The sequence below is a fragment of the Suricata suricatta genome, chromosome 12 (assembly GCF_006229205.1).
Source record: "Suricata suricatta isolate VVHF042 chromosome 12, meerkat_22Aug2017_6uvM2_HiC, whole genome shotgun sequence".
NCBI classification, from domain to species: domain Eukaryota; kingdom Metazoa; phylum Chordata; class Mammalia; order Carnivora; family Herpestidae; genus Suricata; species Suricata suricatta.
In genome coordinates this window covers 79,366,934-79,390,613 of record NC_043711.1, presented here as the reverse complement: position 1 = coordinate 79,390,613, position 23,680 = coordinate 79,366,934, and the positions used below count along the sequence as shown (strand labels likewise).

Genomic DNA, 23,680 nt, shown 5'->3' with positions numbered 1-23,680 from the left:
TGACCAAAAGCCAGTCTGCTTTTTATTATCACTATAAACCGCCCATTATAATAAGTTTCAATGATAAATTCTCCTCCTCCATGAGGCTGATGGCTCTTGTTGTCCCATACCCACTCCTTGGCACTCCACTCATGCCAAATGCGCTGAGGACAGAGAAATTGATTGTGGGCAGAGGGGATGAGGGAAGGCCTCACTCAGGAGGCAGCATTGATTCCACAAAAACCCAGTAGGACCTGCTTTTCACATCTCCATGCTTTGTCCCTTTTACTGGGACACCTTTTGTTCCTCAGTTCTTTCCCAGTCTTCCATTATGGTTCACTGTCGTTGGGTATTTCCTCCTCCAAGAAGCCCTCCCTGACCCCTGGCCTCAATTAAATTGACTCTTCTGGGCTTGCACAGACCTCCAAGTGCCCCTATGTCATGATGGTCTTCACATTGGGTTACCTTTGTCTGTGAGGTTGTTTTGTTTATTTGTTTGTTTTATCACCAGACAGTAAGCTTCCCCCTAGTGGCAGGAACTACAGCTTGCTCAGCTGGGCCTGGCAGACAGTAGACACTTAGGAACGGGGCTGCCTCTGGGGCACCTTTGTGCAGTTCACAGCCTGCATCACCGTCCATGGCAACACAGTGTATGGAGGTTTAGTGAATGAAGGAATGGATGAGTGGCTGGGATTTTCAATAATCAGGAAGACATTTAAAGCAGAAGAGACAGAGCAAGCAAAAGCAGGGAGGTTTGGAAAGTGCAGAGCTTCTCAGTGGAAAGAGGAAACAGCTTTATGCCACAGCCAGTAGATCTCAGAAGTCCACCAGCTAGCTTGCACACCACCCACAGTGTGGCCAAGATACCTGCACTCTATCTCAGACACGTAGCCAGAATCTCTGCAGGTGAAGTTCAAGAATCTGGGTGTCCCAGAGAAACACCAGGAAGAAAAAAATGTGGAGTGGCATGGGGCCAGCTAACAAAGTGAGTGATGAACGGCAGAAGGGTGAGACCGGCCCAATTAAGTTGAGCCCACATCAAGAATTCATTCACTGGGGCACCTGAGTGGCTCAGTCAGTTGAGCGTCCAACTTTGGCTCAGGTCACGATCTTGTGGTTCATAAGTTCAAGCCCCACATCGAGCTCTGTGCTGATAGCTTGGAGCCTGCTTCAGATTCTGTGTCTTCCTCTCTCTCTGCCCCTCCCCAGCTCGCACTCTGTCTCTCTCTCTCTCTCTCTCTCTCTCTCTCTCTCTCTCTCAAAAATAAATAAACATTTAAAAAAAGAATTTATTCACTGAGCATTCATTCATTCAATAAGTATATATTGAGCCAGGAAGGCACTCAGGCATACCTGTGCACAGGACAGATATTATCTCTGCTCCCTTTTCACGGTCTAGTGGGAAGACAGTCATTAAATAAACAAGCAAACAAAGAAATACCTAAGGTCAGGTTATAATTAACGCTTTGCAGGAAAGAAAGCAGGGTAAGGAAGGGATTAAAGAAAAGAAGAGGTGGGGTGCCTGGGTTGTGCAGTCTGTTAAGTGTCCGACTCTAGATTCTGGCTTGGGTCATGATCTCATGGTTCATGGAATTGTGCTCAGCACTAACAATGCACAGCCTGCTTGGAGTTCTCTATCTCCTTTTCTCTCCGCCCTTCCCTCACTCGCATGCATATATGCATTCTCCAGCTCTCTCTCTCAAAATAAATAAACTTAAAAAAACAGAAGAGGTTATTTTGGATGTAGCATCAGGGAAGCCATCTACTGAGGTCAGTAGGAGGTGAGAGAGGGAGTCACTTAAAATGAAGGAGCAAACCATGCAGATGTTTGGGGAAAGAGCATTCCAGGCAGAAAGAGCAGTACATGCAAAGCCCCGGAGAACAGAACACGTGGAAGAAAGAATCTGGTTAGGAAGCAACTGCAGTAGTCCAAATATGAGATGCTGGAAAATCAGACCAGAGTGGAGACCATGGAGGTGGTAGGAAGTGGTCAGATTCAGAATACATTTTGAGGGTAAGGTTGACTAGCTTTGCTTTTGAATCGGATGTGGGCATGAGAGGATGGAAGCCAAAGTTATTGCAGCCAAGAGTGCAGGGGAGGAGAGGAGAGTTGAAAGGGATGATATTAGACAGAGGTAAGGGGTGGGGGGTGCGCAAACCATATGCAGGTTTCTGGAGACCATAGGGAGGACATGACTTTCCCTGAGTGTGTTAGGAGCCCTGGGAGAGTTTTAAGCAGAGGAAGAATGTGATTTCACGTGTCCTAAAATCTCTAGTTGCAGAGTGTAGAACGGATGTTAGGGAGATGGAAATGGACTTTAAGAGGTTGATGCAGACACCGAAGTGAGAGGTGATGGGGGCTTGCTATAGGGTGCTGACTGGAATGGGAAAACTGAATTTATTTGAGAAGAAACAGTAAGTGGATTTCGAGAATCTTGTTGAAGAAACAATAGGTGGTAAAAATCACTGAGACGCAACTACGTCTTCTTGGAGAAAGTAGCTTCAGTTCCCTGAGTTGGTTTTGTCATCTGCAAAACGGGGATGATACTGGAACGTGCCTCGCAAAGTTGTCCAGAGGGTGATGTAGAAGTTTTGGCACAGGATCCAGCACCCAATAAACATTTAATAAACTTTATCTGGGGAGCCAGACTGCTAGGTTCCAGTACCATCTCTGCCACTCATTGGCTGGCTGGGTCATGTCGGCCAAATTCACCCCTCTGTAAAACAGGGCTGCCGTTAATACCAAGTATACAGGACTGGGTCATGAGGATTAAATTAATGAAGACACGTAAGGCATTAGAATAACGTAGCAGGTAGCAAGCATTTCCCAAGTGCCAACTATTATTATTCATGTATTTTAGCCATATTTCATAAACTCTTTCTCCACCAGCATTCTGAGGATGGGAAATCTGTGGCCTAGAACAAGGTAGCCTCTCCTGGAAGACCTCACCTAGGATCCTGTGAGGGTGGGTCTCTCCAGCCACCTGGTGAAAGGAGACAAGAGCTCTAAAGGGCCGCGCCCCGCCCCGCTCCGCCCCGCCTGCGAGCTGCGTAGCGGAACGTTCAAGCACTGGGCTCGAGTTTCCAGTCGGAGCACTCGGGAACTGGGCAGGCGCTTGTTGTCACTTCCGGCGGCTCTGTTCCGCCCCCGGGGCGGCTCCATTTTGGCGGCAGGTCGGCACTAGGCCTGGGCGGGCAGAGGAGCAGAGCGGACCCCTCAGCGCTCTGAGGGCCGAGTCCGCTCACGACACTCACTCTCCCTTCCTTCCTCCGCCTGCAGAAGCCGAGGGAGCCCATGGCGGGCTTGGAGGTACTGTTCGCGTCGGCGGCGCCGGCCATCACTTGCGGGCAGGACGCGCTCATCTGTTTCCTGCACTGGGAGGTGGTGACGCACGGCTACTACGGCTTGGGTGTCGGCGACCAGGTACTCCAGAGAGGCAGCGCAGGGCTGGGGTGGTGGTGGTGAGGTGTCTTCTGCCCGGATCCAAGGACCAGAGCTCTGGTCCAGAACGCCTGGTGCTCCCCTCCCCGCCGGATTCTGGGCCCTGGGCCTCCTGGAACCTTCGGTATAGTCAGCGGGTCTGGGAGCTCCTCTGCAGCCACAGCACAGCTAGAACGTGATTTGGAAACGCAAGGACAGAAGCTCGCTTCAGCACAGCCTGGCAGTCTCCTAGGCCGGGATCGGGTAGACCTGACACCGAGACAGGGGCGGAGCTCCCCAGAACTGCCCTCACCTGCCTGAGCTCCGCCGCGCTCCTTCCTACGTAGCGGCAAGGGTGGGGAAGGGGGCTGTTCTCAATATTGCGCTTGGGTCTCCACCAGGTATCTGAGTTCAAGCACATTTATAGGGGTGGGATTTGATCTACGACTCAGCCCCAATCGGGGACCCTTTCCACACTTCTCAGCAGGGCCCAGAGAGCACACACACCCTTATCCTTTTACCGAAGGGCCGTGTGCAGTCCGCTCACCGCTGTCGTCCCTAGCTCAAGTTCTGGGAAACAGCCCCCACTCCCACGTGGCCCCGATAGACACACGGGTACACACCTGCACCCTGCATCTGAGGGTCAGGTAAGATTACCTCCTCCACAGCTGCCCTCCAGGGTCAGCCGCTCCTGCTCCCGGGCTTTGCCTCTGGGAGCTGGGGGCGTTGCCCTCACGCCCACAGAGCCCCAGGATTGCTGAGCCCAAGCTGCTACATAATTCTTTGCTGGGATCTTGGTTCGCCTTCTTCCCCTTCCCTGTGGCTCTCATCCTCCAGTCATCCTGCACCTGAGCTTCCTGTGAGCACTTCCTGGCCCCCTTTCTGCCCCTTCAGTTCTCTTCTGCTTGGTCAGAGAAGATATCCTCCCAGCCACACACACCCCCATATGCGTAGGATTCCAAGCCTGCCCCTTGCTGTCACATTCTTCTCACCCTCAGAACCCACATCAGCTCTGGGGAGCAGGGTACCTCACCCCTTGCTTCTCCTATGGTGGGATTTTTCACCTTCTCATATCTGACGACTTCAGTTCTCAAACTCCCTCCTCCTTAGTTTCTCAGACACGCATCCCGCATCTCAGGTTTTCCTGTCCTGACAGAGCTCTAGGGATCCCTCCTTAAATACAGTTTGCACACCCTGAGCACTGAGAACCAGGCACCCGCTTCCACTCCCAGCGGCCCCACTCCACTGTCCTTTAGAAAGAGCAGTGAGCAAGACCACTACCCTGTCTCACGCGTCATACCCCCACCGGGAGTCAGAACTGTCACAGGTGTATGGCTTTTTTTTTCCTCCTAGACTTCAGGTATCTCCCAGGGAACCCAGATACACACTTAGCATCCCCCATCCCTTCCGCCTTCCAGGCTCACACATACTTGGACATGAGGCTGGAAAAGAAGGGGCAGCCTCACACACACACTTGGAGACAGACACCGTGTTTTCCTCCCAGGCAGCTCTGTTCTTGGCCTTTCTGTCCATCGTACACTTCACTTCCTTGCCTTTCAGCATTTCAGGCCTTGGGACCAGGTAGAGAGATGGCGCCCCCAAGTGCCAGCCTCCCCCCCCCCCTCCGGTGCATAGTGTCCCCAAGAGAAACTGTGTTGTCCCTAAGAGAAACTGTTTCCTCACTTGCCTCACTTCACCTTCCTGATCTTGAGTGGCTCTTACACTTGCCCAGTCATGTCATCTCAGCGTGGCCTGGGAAGTCCAAGCAGCTGCTGTGTAGGATGTTGCCAAGTGCAGGGGGATTGGAGAGCAGATGGAAGGAGCACTTATTGGGTCTGGTCCTGTCCTTCGGGCTCCTCTGTGGGCCATCTGTTCCCCCAACCACTTGCCCTGTCCTTCAGCTCTACAGGTCTGCCCTGCTCTCTGCCATTCCTCAGGGACCTCACCTTGTTCACACCTAGCTCGCTGCTTCTGGCCTGACAGTCAGAATCTGTTCCCCCTAGGACAGGAACTTGTTACAGAGGGCCTGTGCGACTCCCTTCTCTTCTCCCCATTTCTCAGGGGCTTATCAACACTGCAGATCTGCTCCCCTCACCCATCCCTTCACACACCCATCCACAGCTCTGTCTGAGTTGCTTCGACAGCTTAGGGACATCAGTTCCTATAGGTCTTTGCCTTCTTTGGCATCATCCCCTTGCTGAATTTTCAGGTGAACTGTGAAGAAAGAATAGGATCTCATTTTAATGCTGGTTTAAAAAACAGAAAAGGTCCTTGACTGATCCTAAAGGTCCATCTAAGTCCACTCTGTTCATGGTGCCACGTCTTGAGTTCATACAGCCAGAAAACTGCCAGCCCCACATGTCTTAGGAAGGCCAGGGAGAGTGCGGGATGAGGGTTGTGAAAAGCACTGCCCGCTGTCCATACCCCCCCAACCCCAGTGCTAAGTCATGCGTGCCCTGTGGGGAGTTTGTCCTGCTCACTGGTGTGTGTCTGCTTCTGTGCCCACTCTCACAAGTGCCGCTGAAGCTCAGCTTGCACTTAACCTTCTCTGGCCTCTGCTGAGTCAACGTCCACCAGTGTGGGACCCCTGCAGAGAGGCGTCCTTCGAGTGCTCAGAGGATGTTTACGTTGCTCCTCCAGCCACCTGCTGCTCCCCACCCTTGTGAGGGTGATAAGAGAGAGGAAGGTCCCGAAAGTGTGTGCTTGATCATACAGTGTATCGGCAGTCAAAAAGTTAAACTGTCTGCTTTTCTCTTTGGGTTTATCTCCTCTTGTTCAGGGAAATTGTATGTGTGAAACTTGGTTAAGGAGCAATGAGGCCATTGGCTTCCATAAAAATTCACTGTTTGAATTTGGAGTACTTTCTGGAAGTGAGTACCACTCCTCCTAAGAGCTCTACAGAGGTGTCAGGTGGGTTAGGTAGCAAGGGGTTAGAGGTGGTCCTTGATAGAAGTCAGAGAATCCTGTTTCCTCTTAGAGGAATCTAAAGATTTTGACCAAAGAGATCTGTTTGCATTTCTTTGGGTGTATTTTAGCCTGGAGACACTGGGATGAACTCATGGTCACTGAAGAAGGCTTAGGATTTTGCCTAAGTGGACAACTGTCTACTTTCTTGGGGCCAGTCTAGTGGACCTGGCTGGGGGAAATCTCCAGCCATAGACCAACCAACCGGGAGCTCTGAAGGCCAATCCCAGCCATGCACCTGACTTAACTGTGACCTTAGGCGCTTCTCAGCCCCTGTCAGCCCTTAAATTTTTTACCTGAGGGCGTTAAACTGCACAACCATGCACTTTGGCTCCTTCCCAGCTTCGGCTTTCTGGGGGGCCTGATACTGATGTCAGTGCCTAGAAGACTGTTGAATGTCAGGTTTGGCCTTATATCACCGGGGCCAGTCCCTCTTGGTCCCACCTGTTTTTCTGATTATCAGGGCAGCCTTTGGGCTGGGACCATCAGTTCCCCGGCGGAGAGAGGCGTCAGCCTCATGTGACCCCAGGATTCCCTCTTGCCCTAGAAGCCAGAGTCTGTGGGAGAGTGAGCCTACTGAATTACCTATACACCAAGGAAGAATTCTGGTGGATTAAATGCCAAATGTGGAGGATAAGGATATAAATGTAAATTCAGAGACCTCTCTCTGACAGAACAGAGGCGAGGCACTTTGTCAAATTCTTGGCTTCCAAAGTAAACCTTAAATCCACTGCACTAAACCTGTTACAGGAAATGTACCCCTTTGGACTTGGACGTGGAGAATTGTTTCTCTTTCTCACTTAGTGGGCTGGTTTGATTCGTTTCACTTTTGTTTCTTGTCACTTTCATTTCTTTGCTTCAGGCCTGTGAGTTTCCTTGTCATCCAGCCAGCTTTTAAACCATGCCTGTTGCAACATCTTGAATTGTATTTGGGACCACTTCCCCGATTGGATTCTTGAGCACCAAGGGTGACCAGAGAGGAGAGGCCCACGATTCTCAGCCCCTGACCTGCCGTTGTCCTTGGTGTGTGTGAGGGCTGCGGTGCCCGCCTTTGTGCTTTGCTGCTGGTGTTCATCTTTGGTCCAGCTTCTCCCATATTCTCCTGAGCACAGAGCTTCCCAGTCCACTCACTCGTGTTTAGCCATATAAACAAGTATCCATGAAAGAAGTATACAGCTTGCTTTTGTGTTTTAAAATTTTTCTGCATGAATGATACCTGGCTGTAAATCTCATTTTTTCTAAATTTTAAGAAAAGTTTAAGTTATATTTTTGACTTCTATCTATATGTGGCTACAGTTTGATCTAGTTTGTTTCTTGTAACTCCTGTATAGCACTCCGCTGTGAGCCTGTCTTTTCATTTCACCTCCGTGTTGGTGCTCATGACGAGGTTGTGATGGAAACCCCTCATCATGTCCCCTGTGCTTTTGTGCACGAGGTTTCTTCCAGGAAGAGAGGGTTGGGGTCAGAGGGTATCAGCCTACCTAATCACACCAAACACTGCCAGATTGCTTTCTGGAGGGGTCGTAGGAGTGTTCAGGGCCACCAGCAATGTCTGAAGGTTCCCATTCTCCGCACACCCACATGAACACCCAGCAGAAAAAAAAAAATGGATACCAGTCTGATGGTTGTGACCGGGAATCTCACTATTTCCACCTGTGCTGCGCTGGATGCCAGTAAAGGTTTTAACAACCCTTTATGGCCTGTTACCTGCTCTTTTGCTTGTTCATACTTTTTGCCATGTTTTCAAGTGGGTTCCCAATTTTTGTTGCTCATTTTCCAGGCTTTCCCTTAATGTGCTGGTTATTAACCCCTTTTCATTTGTAGCCATGGCAGATGCCCGTCCTGGCCGGTGGCTGCCTGCTAGTGTTGGGAGTGTCTGTTGTTGAACAGAAGCTTTCAATTTGGAACAGTCCCAAAGACAGCACTTTTTCTCTTTTGTGGATCTCAAGAAATCTTCCCCCACCTGTAAATTACTCTGTTACTTTTTACTGTAGAAATAGTTTAGGGGCACCTGGGTGGCTCAGTTTGGTTAAGTGTCTGGCTCTTGATTTTGGCTCAGGTCATGCTTTCACAGTTTCTGAGATCGAGATCCAGGTTGGGCTCTGCACTTGAGTGTGGGATCTGCTTGGGATTCTCTCTCTCTCTCTCTCTCTCTCTCTCTCTCTCTCTCTCTCTCTCTCTGCCTCTTCCCACTGCTTGGACATATGCATATGAGTGAGCACTCTCCGTCTCAAAATAAACATTAAAAAAAAAAAGGCTTAGGGGCACCTGGGTGCCTCAGTTGGTTAGGCATCTGACTCTTGATTTCGGCTCAGGTCATGATCTCACAACTCATGAGGTAGAGCCTCACGTTGGGCTCTGTGCTGACAGTGCGGAGCCCACCTAGGATTCTCTGTCTCCCTCTCTCTCTCTCTCCCCGCTGCTCTCCTGCTTGTGCTCTCTTTGTCTCAAAAATGAATGAACTTAGAAAAAAAAAAGGAAAAAAGAAAGCTTAATCTTAAAAAAAAATAGCTTAAAAACCATTTCTCAAACTTTAATATGTAAAAAGAAAATCCTAGGACTATTTAAAAAGAAAAAGAAGACATCACAACTCACAGTGATACGTTTCTACATGCACCAGGTTGGCAAAAATGTTTAAATTGGACAGTGACAGTGTTGCTGACCGCACAGGACTACCCGAACTCCTGTGTTGTTGGTGGAAGTGTCAGTCAGCACCTCTTGGAAAACAGTTTGACTTTATCTTAGAAATTAAAAGTTCTTTTCCCACACGTGCACTATAGAAGTTCATTCCCCTGTGTACGAGCACACGTGTGCCCAAGTGTCCACAGCAGCATCGTTTAGAACAGCTAACCCGTATGCGGCAGGCCCCCGCAGCAGCACGCCGCGTGTCGCTGTGAACTGTCAGGCAGTGGGCTGCCGTGTCATGGATTGCATGTGGTTAGACACTTTGACCCAGATAAATCTCAAAAAACACTATCAAATGGAGCAATAAAGGTGTTGCCATTTGTATAAATTCAAAAGCATTGAAAGCAACGTATTTTTAGGGTTGTATGTGTAGTAATACAACTAGAAGGAAAAGCAGCGGAATTTTTAGGACGCAGGGTAGGGATTCCCAGAAGTGGGGAGGAGAGCAGTCCATAGCAACTACCCTACTCAAGGCTTTGGCGGTAGCGGCACATAACGTAGGTGGCCACTTGATAACGTTTTATCTTGTAATGTATAAGCTGCATTTTGCATGTGTATGAAAATTGTTCATAATTTTTGTTAAACCACTGTAATCGCCTGGAGGAGACTACACTAGAATCTTTATTTTCAGTTAAGATTTTAGTGGTCCTGTTGCAGGCAGTCCAGGTTCTGAACTTTGAAAAATACTCCCTTAGAATTTCATAGTATGCCTTCAGGAGATTGGCCTTATTCTTGGGAGGAAGGTGGAAAGGACATACCTAGTAAACCCAAGGCTGCAGATTCTGTCCAGGGTCCAGTACTGTGTCATAAAGGCAGTCTGCTACAGCGCAGGGAGCATGAGAGCAGGAGTCCAGAGATAATAGGCCCCAGACCTCTAACTTGGACTGTTATTTCTCTTGACCTCCATGTCCTTAATTATGAAATGAGGGAGTGGGACTAGATTATCTGCAAAGTCCGTGTTCACAGCTCTCTGTTCTGAGGTCGTGATCTCCCTCCTCTCAACCCTGGTGTCTTCTCAGCCGGGTCCCAATGACAAGAAATCAGAACTACTGCCAGCCGAATGGAACAGCAATAAAGACCTATATGTCCTCCGCTATGAATCTAAGGATGGGTCCAGAAAGCTCCTCGTGAAGGCTGTCACCGTGGAAAACAGCATGATAATCAATGTGCTGGTGAGTCTCGGGGACAGGTTGGCATCTGGTGGTGGGAGCAGACCTTGTGATTTCCTTTGTGTGGCCCCTTTCACGGTGCAGATGACAGGCCTCAAATGTCCGCGAGGTCTCTGCCCAGTGATTCTCCTTTTGGAACTGAGGCAAGAAACCTCAATATAGAAAACTTTGTGCCCAAAGATGTTTACCATCTCGTATGATCAAGGGAGGGACTTTTCCATCATTGGGGAATGATTATGGAAGTTAGGGTACATCCTTTCAGTGACAGCCCAGGAGGAAAACACTTATTGTAGGCCCAGGGGCTACTTTTTTTTCCTTTTATAAATTATTGTCAAAGTTGGTTTCCATATAACACCCAGTGCTCATCCCAACAAGTACCCTCCTCCACGCCCATCAACCCCCTTCCCCTCTCCCCCACCCCCATCAGCCCTCAGTTTGTTCTCAGTATTCAAGAGTCTCTCATGGTTTGCCTCCCTCCCTCTCTCCAACTATTTTTTTCCCTTGCCCTCCCCCATGGTCCTCTGTTAAGTTTCTCCTGTTAGACCTATGAGTGAAAACATATGGTATCTGTCCTTCTCTGCCTGACTTACTTCACTTTGCATGACACCCTCGAGGTCCATCGACTTTCCTACAAATGGCCAGATTTCATTCTTCCTCATTGCCATGTAATACTCCATTGTATATATAAACCACATCTTCTTGATCCATTCATCAAGTGATGGACATTTAGGCTCTTTCCATGATTTGGCTATTGTTGAAAGTGCCGCTATGAACATAGGGGTACATGTGCCCCTATGCATCAGCACTTCTGTATCCCTTGGATAAATCCCTAGCAGTCTATTGCAAGGTCATAGGGGAATTCTACTGATAGTTTTTTGAGGACCCTCCACACTGTTTTCCAGAGCGGCTGCACCAGTTTACATTCCCCCCAACAGTGTAGGAGGGTGCCCGTCTCTCCGCACCCTCGCCAGCATCTATAGTCTCCTGATGTACTCTTTTTAAAGCCACTCTGACTGGCATGAGTTTGTATCTCAGTGTGGTTTTGATTTGTATTTCCAGAGGGCTACTTTTAATTCTTTCAATAAGCCTAGCTCCCTGCTCTCCTGGGGTCCTTACATTTCTTACTTCCAGGGGTGGAAAACTCTTCCCCTCCAGTGTGGGCCACCTGACACGCACCCTCCTCTCTCCTCTTAGCGCCTGCTAACTCCCTCCTATTTTTCACTTCCTCAAAAAGTGCTCTCCTGACTACCTGCTCTCACCTGCCAGGAAAATCTAAATTATGCCTCTCATCATTTATTCTTTGCCTGGTACCTACCCCAGTTTGTAATTAGGTACTTATTTATCCTTTGTTTTAATGTTTGTATTCTGCCCCTGGACCGTACGTACCACAGGGGCCGTGAGCTCTCTTGTTGCGTTCGTCCTGGCGGTCCCCGTGGGCTCATGGGCTCAGACGAAAGTCTCGTCTCGTGCAGTCTGAATCACACTGTGCCTGGCTTTTCTCACTCTTGTATTTTGGAGGTCTTTCCCTGGGAATGTGTGTAGATACATTTTATTCACTTTAACTACCAGGTAGTCTGTAATAACCATAATGTATCCCTTCCTGTTTGGATGAACATTTAGATCTTGTATCAGACAGAGTTCTTAGTTACAGTCAACCAAATTCCCTTAGGTTCGTTTAAACAGATTGGGTGTATTAAAAGAAGTGGAATAGCTCGTTGAATTACTGGAAAGGTTAGAGAAACAGGTTCAAGGCCAGCCTTTCAAGACAGTCCCTGAAAACCAGGCCATAGAAACCACTGCTGCCGCCCCAGGCAGGGGTGCCAGCCAATGCTGCAGGCACCGGGCACCATTTCATGAGCCACCGGCGCCTCTGCTCCTCCCCTCTAGCAAGGTGCCTGGGCCTGGCTTTTCTGTGTCGCCAGCGTCCAGGCCAGAGATGTGCATCCATTTGGCATGTCCGTCACATGCCTGTGCCCAAGCTACAAAAGAGCCTGGGAAGCAGGTTTTTTGGGCTCTGACTTAGAAAGGCAGTATTCCTTAACGAGAGAAGCCCCCAAGCATTGGAAGGGTATTTCACGTATTACAGACGTTCCCGATGTGTTTCTTTGTTTGTGTATATTTCTTTATAAATTGAGTAATTGTTGTTCTCTACCATCCCACCCATTAGCCCCGAAATATCCCCAGGCTTTCGTTTTCTGTTTTCATTTTTCTAGGAATGTGGCTCACAGCAGGTATCAGATTTGACACTGAACGTGGATGATTATATCGATTCACAACACCTGAGTGACTTCCACAGGTACTTCTAAGTGATGGCTTTTCCCTGGGGAAAAGAAGAGCGAAACAATGGGATAGGGTGGAGAGGACCAGAGAGTCAGGAAAGGTTCATGGAATGATCTTTGTCTCCTGGGCACAGTCACTTCTCAGTTCTCTTTTCTGCGCTTAATGTATTTTAAGAGAAAATTCACATGGGAAATGCCATGTGAAGTAAAGTGATGTAATCAAGAGTCCACAAGTGCGACCTTGGCCTCGGGAGCGTGGGGTCAGGCTAGTGGGCTCAGTCAGAAGAGGCTCCGGAGAAAAGGTGTGCCTCCCTGGATCTCCACTTCCAACTTTGTTTTCTTTTGAATAGACTTTATTTTTGAGAGCAGCTTGAGGTTCACAGCAGGATCGAACAGCAAGTGCAGAGAGTTTGCCATGAACACCTCCCCCTCGGGCCACCCCCACACGGCCGCCTCCTCTGCCAGCATCCTGCCACAGAGTGTACGTTTGTGACAGCGGAAGAACCTGCATCAGTACACAGCCTCAGCAGGCTCCGGCGTTTCCGTTCAGGTTCACCACTGGGAATGCCGGAGGACGTTTCGCGTTCCCACCGGCATGTGTGTGGGAATCTCTGTTGCTCCGCGTCCTTGGAAGCATTTGGTGGTGGTGGGTCTGCGGATGTGGCAGTGCTGACAGGTGTGTGGTGGCGTCTTGTTTTAGTCTCCGGTTCCCAAACGCGAAGTGTGGCGCCGGGCTCCTTCTCATGTGCATGTCTGCTGTCCGCAGGTCGCCTTTGGCGAGGTGTTCGCTCACGTCTTTGGCCCGTTTTTTAATTGGGTCTCTTCTCTTACTGTTGAGGTTCAAGAGTTCTTTGTGTATTTTGGGTACACTCTTTTATCATGTGTGTGTTCTGCAGATATTTTCTCCCAGTCTGGCTTATTTTCTCGTTCTCTGGACATATTATTTTAAAATTTGCTACCCCCCAGAAAAGATGGTTTGCAAAAATATTACAATGGACGCTCACATACCTATCATCTATATTTACCAGTTTTTAATATTTTGCCATATTTGCTTAGTTTTCCTGTGTGCTGTTGTGCTCTTGAACCGCCTGAGAATTATTTCCACACTTTGTGAGCCTTCAGCCCTAAGCTCAAGCAGTACCTGCTCACTCCTACCAGGGCACCTGCTCGGTAACCTTAATACGGCTCACACACTCCGGAAACGTGGCGTGGGTCAGCAACTGCCATTTACCGTGCAGTCTGTTGAAAATGCTGCGGTCACGCCGGCAGTATCCTTTTTAACGAGTCTTTTGGCTTCTTGGTTTGAGGGTTTTTTCTTACCCAGCCAAGCATCACATATTGCAGTTATTTTCATGGTTCTTTAATTACTTTTAATCCAGAACAGTTTCCTAGATGTTTATTTTCCATGGCTTTGGTATTTTTGAAGACTCGGGGTCAGTTGTCGTGTAGCATGATCAGATTTTTTCCATGTGATTGGCTTTATTAAGTTATTTCCTCCTCATTTGATTCCGGCTGAACATTTTTGACAAGAGCACTGTGTAGATGAGGCTGTGCTCTCAGGGTTTTACCTCAGGCACAGACGTCCATCTTGTTGACTTGGTCCACTTTGGTGACTTGGTTAGGACAGTGTCTGCCAGCTCTCTCTATAGTGAAGGCGTCCGTTTTCCTTTGTGTTTAGTAAGTGATGTGCGGGATTAGGCCGGCAGGCCACAGTATTCTGCTTCCTAATGGTCTTTTACCTGGTAGTTTGGGCACCTATCGATGATTCTCGCCTGAGTCAGTTCTTACAGTGATGTTTGTAAGACAGTAACTTTCTGTTCTAATCATTCTTTCTACACGTTATCTGCAGTTTTTCTAAAATAGAGTTTTCTCCCTGTCCCCTTTATTTTTATTCTTTTAAATACCAGTGTAGAGCTAATGGATTCTTTTTTATTCTGAGTTATGGCCCATTTCTATCATTCTTAGGATGCTTAATGTTGTTCCAGAGTTGGTCACTGGGAACCCTGTAAGCTGCCTCTTTGTCCTTGTGACATTTCCCCATCATTCTTGGAGTATTTCATACTTTCTGGCACAACAACATATTCCAGCCTCCTCTTATAATTTCCTTGCCCCTGCCTTGAAATCAGCTGGTTTTCTTTTTTTTTTTTATTTTTTTAATGTTTTGTTTATTTTTGATACAAAGAGAAACAGAGCATGAGAGGGGGAGGGCCAGAGAGAGAAGGAGACACAGAACCGGAAGCAGGCTCCAGGCTCTGAGCTAGCTGTCAGCACAGAGCCTGATGCGGGGCTCAAACCCACGAATGTGAGATCTGACCTGAGCCGAAGTCAGATGCTGAACCAACTGAGCCACCCAGGCGCCCCGAAATCAGCTGGTTTTCTAAGGAGCCATGATTTCTGTGAGTAGGGAATCATATTTAAAAACCATAATCTAGGGGCACCTGGGTGGCTCAGTCCGTTAAGTGTTTGGCTCAGGTCACGAGCTCGCAGTCTGTGAGTTCAAGCCCCATTTTGGGCTCTGTGCTGACAGCTCAGAGCCTGGAGCCTACTTTGGATTCTATGTCTCCCTCTCTCCCTGTACCTCCCCTGCTCATGCTCTGTTTCTCTCAAAAATAAAAAATTAAAAAAATTTTTTAAAAAGCATTTTAAAAAATAAATAAAAACTAAAATCTGGGCCTTGAATGTGCTCGTTAATACAAGAGTATCATTGCATCCAGGCCCTATAGACGAATAGAGCTTGGAAGCTCTTTCCGTAAAGTCTTTTCTTAAACTTTAAACCTATGCTTTCATTTTTCATCTTAACACCAAGGGATTCTTCCTCTCTTTTCCATACCTGGATCTCCTTCTGTGGTGTGGACCCTGATTTCCAACAGCAGCAGCGTATTTACTCATTTGTTTGATCCGAAAGGACACACATGATTTCTGAGCTGCTACATCAATACCAATGAAAAACAGATCAAATGTAATGTCTTTCCAATTTTTTTTGTCCTTCATCTGTGTCCCACTGAGGATGTTATAGTCAGAGTATTATGTTCAAAATGTACTTAGATATATGCTTCTTTTTCCATGAGTGTAATGACATTGTCTGATACATAGTTAGGCCCAATTATTTACACTTTTTCCATGTTAGGGACTTCGTTGCCATCCTCATCAGCCTCCTTGGCTGGAGGAAGCCCAGCATCACTGTAGATCCACAGTCCCCAGAGCTGCCTAGAAACCCTGTTGTATTTTTTTTAATGTTTGTTTATTTTTGAGAGAGAGAGAGAGAGACAGACCTTGATCCGAAGCAGCTCCAGGCTCCAAGCTGTCAGCACAGAGCCCAATACAGGCTCTCATGAACCTCGAGATCATGACTTGAGCCAAAGTTGGAAGCTTAACTGACTGAGCCCCGCAGGCGCCCCTTTTTTGTATTTTATTATATCTAACCCACCCCACTCCTCTCAGACTTCCACACCCCCTGCCTCCATCATTGTCTCTGCCCCTCTTCCCTGCAGCCTTTACGTGAGGAGATCCCCTACTGCTGTTCTGCTCACCGCCTGTCAGTCGATTTCCCAAGAGTCAGACCAGCCTTTTTAGAACAGAGATAATACGATCCTGGTTAAAACCCTTGCTTGAAATCCTTCAGCGATACCACTTCACTCATATTAAGATGGCTACTATCAAAACAAAAAACAAAAAAACAACCCAGAAAATAACAAGTGTTGGCCAGGATGTGGAGAGATCGGAACCCTTGTGCAGTGTCGGTGGAAATAATAAATGGTGCAGCCACTGTGGAAAGCAGTGTTGTGGTTCCTCGCAAAATTAGATCACCATACAACGCAGCAGTTGTGCTTCTGGGTAGAGCCAATACCGTCGAGATCAGGGTGCAGAATAGCTGTTTGTACACACACGCTCAGGGAAGCACTGCGAGAGCAGCAGCAGGCGGAAGCCATGTAGGCCTCCGAGGGCACCTAGAACAGACGCGTGGATGAGCAGTGTAGTGCATGTGTGCAGGGCGGCCAGTGCCTGCATCTGTTCAGCTTCGGGAGGGAAGGAAACCTTGCCACCTGCTTCAGGATGGAATAACCTTGAGGGTGTTATGCTGAGCAGTATAAGCCGCTCACGGGCAGACAAACCCTGTGTGATTTCCCCTTAGATGAGGCACCTACAGTAGATTCGCAGAGACGGAGTCAAGTAGTGGATGCCAGGCGCTGGGAAAGTGGTGAATGGGGAGTTCTTGTTTAATGGGGACCAAGCTTTTCAAGATGAAGTGTTCTGAAGAGGATAGTGGTGGTGACTGCACCACTGGACTGTATGCTTAAAATGGTTCCGATGCTAAACTTCGTATGTATTTTCTCACAATTAAAAATTCTTGTTAATCTGAAAGATACCTGAAACCCTTAGAATAAAGAACAAAATCCTTGATGGGGCCTAAAGCCTAACCCCTGTCCCGGACCACTTCCCCCTTGTTCCGGTGCCTCGGTCCCCACACCCTGCTTGCTGTCCCCTCTGCAGAGCTCTTCCCCGTGCCTGCAGCGCTGTCCCCAGCTCCTCACGCAGCCAACTGCTGCTCTTCTTCAGTTGCCATTGAAGCTTCGGTTCCGCAGAGCAGCCTCTCCTGCCCCCGCCACCTCTGAGCTTTCAAAACACCCTTTCCAGCAGTGCTCTCTGGTCAGAGTCCTCCCCGCTGGCTGTGCTCTCCTTGGGGGCAGGGCCGGGGGCTGTTTCGCATCTGGTGGATGGTGGCGTGGAAGAGTGAAGCGCAGCTGGCCCACAGCTGCTGTTCAAGGTGCCACCTGCTCCGTGCTCCTCACACCCCTAACGTGGGTCAGGGAAGGACAGAGAGTCGTTCTCTTGATTCTTCATTCCAGAATTCTAAGGTGGGAGAAGGTGGAGGAACCCGGGGACCGTACGAGGCTGCATGCCCTCATTGCAGCACTCAGCCCTGAGCAGTGCTGAGGGAAAAGGTGACCAAGTCTCCATTTCTTTTTTCTGAATGCTTTTTTGTTGTTGGGGCTTCGTGCTGGGGGACTATTTTGTTTTGTTTTTTGATTACTTTGCAATGAGCGACCAACAGTACTACTCACGGTGTTGTGAGAACAGACGGTGTCGGCACAGAGTTCAGTGCTGGGTGCAGCAGCTCTCAGACATGCTGAGGGGGAGATCTGATCACCGGGAATCATCTCCATGGAAACTGAGGCTCTGCGAGCTGGAGTATGGATCTGCGTCTTCAGCTGAGGCCCTCCCTCTTTGCTCTGTCTTCCTGCCGGTGACACCAAAGTGCCTGCTTGTAGTCACCTTCCCCACCAGGCCCTCCTCATTGGTCTTCATGGCATGTCTTGTCCACTCTGGGTGGGACCTTGTGCCCCTTGGTGAGCATACTCTGATCTGCTAAGGAGTGTGAAGCTGGTCCTTACTGCCACGCCTCTTCCCCTCCCGCTCCTTCAGGACGACAGGCCACAGGCTGTTTTTCGCTGCAACCAAAATGGCAGTGCTCCTGAGGCTTATAGATTGTGCAGAACTCCTTCGGTGCTTGGCAGGTTTTAAATCCGACCTGAGCTCTGCAGGTAATTACACACACCTGCAACGGGGGCGCGGGGAGGCGAGGGGGCACAGGCCCCGGCTGTCACACGCGGCTGATGCAGTCAAAAGGAAAGAGGGTTTAGATTTACCCCTTCCACGCATCTTGGTCAGGGAAGCAGCAAGGGTCTCACAGTTCTGCGTCCTGAGCAAAAACCTGATCTTCATAGGGATGTAGAGACCGTAGGCCCGTAGCTCTTCCAAGCCACTGTGGGTGTTAGGGTTTTGAACCCCGGAACTCTTCCTTCAAGCGTAGTGTTCCTTAGGATTGACATATCAAACTAGTTGAAGTCAAATTGCTCTGATAGAAAGGGTAGGGGTAGGAAATGAAGGTCCGTGGGTCCCACCCACTTGGCTTTCTCTCTTGCTCTCCTTGGGCCCCCTTCTGTGCGAGAGAAAACTCGAAATTGCTGGTCTAGTTTAATATTCTCTGTTCATCTTCTGGTTATAAATATCAAACCTTTTATTTTGAGATGATTACAGTCCTAAATGCAGTTGTAAGACATAGTACATTTTTTTCTATCCTTTATACATTTTATCTCAGTGATCACATTGCACGAAACCTTACCAGATATTCTAGCCAGGATGTCGACACTGATACAATGATACAGAGCCTTTCTGTCACCATAAGGATCCCTTTTGATGCCCTTTTGTAGCCACCCCTGCTGTCTCCCCATCCCTAACCCCGTGCCAACCACCATTTATTCTCCCTTTCTAATGAAAATGGTATCCGCATGAAATCATACAGCATGTAAGCTTTCGGGGTGGCTGTTCTCGGTCAGCACAGTGCTCTTGGCATCCGTCCGAGCTGTTGCACGCATTACGGGCCTGGTCCTCTGTAATGCTGAGCGCACTGCACTGTGTGTGTGGGCACCGGCTTGCATGACCATGCCCTCCTCGGAGGGACTCTGGCTGTTTGCATTGGTTTGCTAGTGCGGACGAAGGTACTGTGGATGTTCATGTACCTCCGTGTGGACACCATTCTCCCTGCTCTGTGAAGAATGCTCCCGGGCACGTGGTTGTTGCAGGTCTAATTTTTTAGGAAACTGCCAAATGATTTTCTACAGTGTTGGTACCATTTTACATGTTCACTGCCCGTGTGGAGTACGGTTTCTCTGCATCTTCACCAGCATCTGGTGTTGTCACTCTTTTTCATTTTGGACATTTTTATATGTAGTGATACCTCATTGCAGTTTTAGTCTGTGTTTCCCTAATGGCTAACGATGAGCATCTTTCATGTGCATCTGCCCATATGTGTGTCATCTTTGGCCAAATGTCTGCTCGTGTCTTTCTGCCACTTTTTGTTTGGATTGGTTGTTTTTTTGTTTGTTTCTTTTATTGTTGCTCATTTGAGAGGTTTTATATTTTTCGATGCAAGTCCTTTCTGAGATGATGGCTTATAAATGTTTTCTACCAGCCTGTAGTTTGTTTCTTCGTTCTCTTAACAGACGTTTTTAATTTTAATAATACTTATTCTGTCAATTTTATGGATCATGCTTTTGGTGTTAAGAATGCTTTGCCTAGGGCGCCTGGGTGGCTCAGTCGGTTAAGCGTCCGACTTCGGCTCAGGTCATGATCTCACAGTTCGTGGGTTTGAGCCCCGCGTCAGGCTCTGTGCTGACCGCTAGCTCAGAGCCTGGAGCCTGTCTTCAGATCCTGTGACTCCTTCTCTCTCTGACCCTCCCCTGCTCACGCTGTCTCTCTCTCTCTCTCTCTCTCTCTCAAAAATAAATAAAAACATTAAAAAAATTAAAAAAAAAAAAATGCTTCGTCTAGCTCTGGCTCCCCCAAGATTTTCTCCTATTTTTTTTTAATGATTTCATAATAAGCAATAGCATTTATTTGTTTTTTAAATTTTTTAATGTTTTATTTATGTTTTTTGAGAGACAGAGGGAGACAGATCGCAAGTAGGGAAGAAGCAGAGAGAGAGAGAGAGAGAGAGAGAGAGAGAGAGACGCAGAATCCGAAGCAGGATCCAGGCTCTGAGCTGTCAGTGCAGAGCCCAACACGGGCCTCGAACCCACAAATGTGAGATCATGACCTGATCTGAAGTTCGATGCTCAACTGACTAAGCCACCCAGGCGCCCCTTCTATGTTTTTTTCCTAAACATTTTATATTTTTATGTTTTATAGTTAAGTCTGTGGTCTGTTTTAAGTTAATTTTTGTAAGATATGAACTTTAGATGAGGGTTCATTTTCTTGCTTGTGGATGTCCAGTTGCTCCAATGCCATTTGTTCTTCCTTCATTGGATTGCTTTTATAGTTTTTTCGAGAAGCGGTTGTCTCTGTTTATGTGGGTCTGTTTTGGGGCTTTCTGTTTTTTCTCATCGATCTTTGTGTGTGTGTCCCTCTGCCAATATCCTGCAGTTTTGATTAATGTAGGTACATAGTAGACCTGGATGTTGAGCAGAATGATTTTTCTCACCTACTTTTTCTTGTCACGATAGTCTTAGCTACTCTAGAGTCTGTGCCTTTCTGTGTAGACTGTAGAATAAGCTTGTCTATGTCTATAAAATCTTGCTGGCATTTTGATAGGAGTTGCATTAAACCTATAATGAGGAAAATCAACATTTTTACCATTCATTAGGTCTTGATTTCTTTCATCATTTTGTAATTTTCAGCACATAGATCTTAATCATGCTTTTGCTACTTCTTTTCTGGAGGAGAGGGGTGATTGTAAATGGTGTTCTACTCTTAGTTTGATTTTCAAGTATTTCTTATTAGTGTAGAGAAATACAGTTTATTTTTGAATATTGGTCATATTTATATGCATTTACCTTGCTGAACTCCATGTTCTTGGAGTTTTTTGTAGATTTCTTGGTAACGTCAAGATGGACTGTCGTGTCATCTGCAGGTGGGGCAGTTTTATTATTTGCTTTTTCATCTGTTGCTTTCTCTTTCCTTTTTCTTGTTTATTTATCACCTTCTTGCAATATGTTATTTAAGAGTGGTGAGAAAGAACTTCCTTGCCACGTTCCCAGTCTTAGAGGCAAAGTATTCAGTCTTTAATTATTCTTTTTTTATTCAAATTCTAGCTACGTTTACCAGATCTGCCATAAATAGTTCTAAAAACTCACTTAGTTAATGTGTATGAAGGACTTAGTACCTGCCACAGAGTCAATGCTCAGTAAATATTAGTTGTTACATCACTATGACAACACTCACATGGCCAGCCTTCTCCCAGAACGCAGTATTGAAGGTCCAGAGAACATACCACCTCGGGATCTGTACCTGTCGGTGTATATCCATTCAGGAATGCAGTCCATATTTGCCTCTTCCGTGGCTTCCCAGTAAAAGAGAAACTTAATTTGTAAGACTTTTTTTTACCTCGATTCCCATTCCAGTCAACCAAACCAGGGAAGAAAGTCCTAGCTTAGCTCTTGTTCCCTCCCTCCCTCGGTCTCTCCCCTCCCCACCATTCAGCTTCAGAAATCTCCTCCAATCAACTCAAGTCTTTTCATCATTAAGTATATTGTTAACTGTAGGTTTTATAGGTATTTAGAAAAACTTTTTTAATGTTTATTTTTGAGAGAGAGAGCGTGAGCAGGGGAGAGGCCCAGAGAGAGAGAGAGAGACAAAATGCGGGTGGGGGAGGGGCAGAGAGAGAGGGAAACACAGAAGCTGAAGCAGACTCCCAGCTCTGAGCTGTCAGCACAGAGCCATGTGGAGCTTGAACTCGTGAACTATGAGATCAAGACCTGAGCCAAAGTCTCATACTTAACTGACTGAACCACCAGGCGCCCCATAGGTACTTTTTATGGAGCTCAAGAGGTTCCTCTCTTTTCCTAGTTTGTTGAGAGTTTTTATGATGTATGGATTTAGTTGGATTTTGCCAAATGCATTTTCTGCATCAATTGATAGGATCATGCGATTTTTCGTAGCTTTCTAATATGGTAGGGGTTTGTGCATACTGAACCATCCTTGCATACCAACAGTAAATCCTGTGGTGTATAATTCATTTTATATAGTTTTAATTCAGCTTGTTAGTACTTTGTTGAGCATTTGTGCCTCCCAATTCATGGGAAATACAGGTCTATAGTTTTTGTTTTGTGTACTCTCTTGTCTGGCTTTGAAATGAGGCAATACTGGCCTTATAAAATGAGTTGGGAAATATTTCTTCATCTTCTGTTTTCTGGAAATAACTGTAAATTGGTGTTAATCCTTTTTTAAATGCTTGATGGCATTCTCCACTGAAATCATCTGGGTCTGGAGATTTGTTTTGGGTGCTTAAGCATGAATTTTGTTACTAGAATGGAGCTATGTAGATTACCTGTTTTGTTTTGGTGGAGTTGTTAGATTGTGGTTTTTGAAGAATTGGTCTGCTCTGAGTTGTTGAGGTTGTTTTTGGTTCTCTTCTGATCCTTTCAGCGGATCAGATGTGTTGTAATAGCCCCTGTCATTCTCAGTATTGGTGATTTGTGTCTTCTCTCTTTCTGTGTTTGCCAAATTTGCTAGAAATTTGTCAATTCTACTCATTTTTTTGGATGAACTAGTTTTTTTTATTGATTTTTCTCTATCATTTTCCTGTTTTTTCTTTCATTGCTTTTTATTCTTATTATTTCCTTACTTCAGCTTGCTTCAGGCTTAATTTGCTTTTTTCTACAATCTTAGGTCAGAATTGTGATTGATTTCTTTCCTCTTTTCAAATGTAAGTATTTACTGCTAAGAAGTTTTTTTTAAGCTTATTTATTTTGAGAGACAGCAAGTACACACACAAGTGGGGAAGGAGCAGAGAGAGAGAGAGAGAGAGAGAGAGAGAATCCCAAGCAGAGAGAGAGAGAGAGAGAGAGAGAGAGAGAGAGAGAGAATCCCAAGCAGGTTCTACGCTGTCAGTGTGGAGCCCAACATGAGGCTCAATCTCACAAACCCTGAGATCATGACCAGAGCAAAATCAAGAGTAGGACATTTAACCAATGGAGCTGCCCAGCCACCCCTAATAGGTTGTATTTTTATTTTTATTAAGTGCTTTGTAGTTTTTTTTCATGTCTTCCTCTTTGTGAATTATCTAGAAATATATTGCTTCTTTTTTGGTGTCTAGTATGAATCTATATGGTCAGAGAACATACTCTTCATGATTTCAGTGTTTTAAAATTTGTAAGATTTGTTTTTTATTCCAGCATACGGCCCATTTTAAAACCCCGCAGTTTTAGGAATTCTGGAGCATTGCCCATTCGTTACCTCTGCCTGCCTCAGCACCTCAGCGACAGGTTACACTTCTTGTCTGGCATGGGCAGAGAAAAGAGACCCAGCGCAGCCTTCTGGGGCCCCTGAGTCACTGACAGACCTGGACCTTGTGCCCCTAAAGCCCTCCCTACCTGGGCCAGGAACCTGGTTCATCCTCCCCAGGGAGCACTGGCTCTCTGTGACCTGCCCGTGACATGTGATGAACACACAATGAGGCTGAGAGTCGGGCGGGGCAGGCATAGAGGAGTAGCCCGTGCAGACCCTGTGCCCTCACACCCTCGCCTTTCTAATGGGGTGGTAAATGAAGAGGGGCAACTCAGATGCCTAGGAAGCTTAGGCCCACATCTCGGAGACGACACCGGGCTGCTGCCCCCCTCGCACAGGTCCGCCGGGTGGCCCGTTCCCACCCTTCTAAACAGTCCAAGCGCAAAGCCAAGAGCTGT

At 47.2% G+C, this 23,680-nt stretch overlaps 1 protein-coding gene and 2 long non-coding RNA genes across 5 annotated transcripts in view; 2 read left to right on the top strand and 1 right to left on the bottom strand.

Annotated features, from left to right (window-relative positions):
- Positions 1 to 2,802: 2,802 nt before the first annotated feature.
- On the bottom strand, positions 2,803 to 23,386 carry LOC115273068. The gene is made up of 5 exons (XR_003900646.1): positions 23,232 to 23,386; positions 21,219 to 21,336; positions 11,605 to 11,744; positions 5,512 to 5,614; positions 2,803 to 3,589 (listed from the first exon to the last, which is right to left on the bottom strand). It is a non-coding gene; the product is annotated as an uncharacterized LOC115273068 (long non-coding RNA).
- The window catches only part of PSMF1 (proteasome inhibitor subunit 1), a 48,264-nt gene continuing 27,713 nt past the window's right edge, over positions 3,130 to 23,680 (top strand). The window contains exons 1-4 of one of the 3 annotated variants that reach the window (XM_029915950.1): positions 3,130 to 3,153; positions 3,260 to 3,403; positions 10,069 to 10,221; positions 12,432 to 12,514. In XM_029915950.1, the coding sequence (XP_029771810.1) occupies positions 3,275 to 3,403; positions 10,069 to 10,221; positions 12,432 to 12,514 (365 nt within the window). In that variant the 5' untranslated portion in view covers positions 3,130 to 3,153; positions 3,260 to 3,274. Of the gene's footprint in view, positions 3,154 to 3,259; positions 3,404 to 10,068; positions 10,222 to 12,431; positions 12,515 to 23,680 lie in introns of those variants that run through there. The other 2 variants (XM_029915952.1, XM_029915951.1) reach the window with 2 other exon arrangements.
- On the top strand, positions 12,722 to 16,271 carry LOC115273069. The gene is made up of 2 exons (XR_003900647.1): positions 12,722 to 12,978; positions 15,989 to 16,271. It is a non-coding gene; the product is annotated as an uncharacterized LOC115273069 (long non-coding RNA).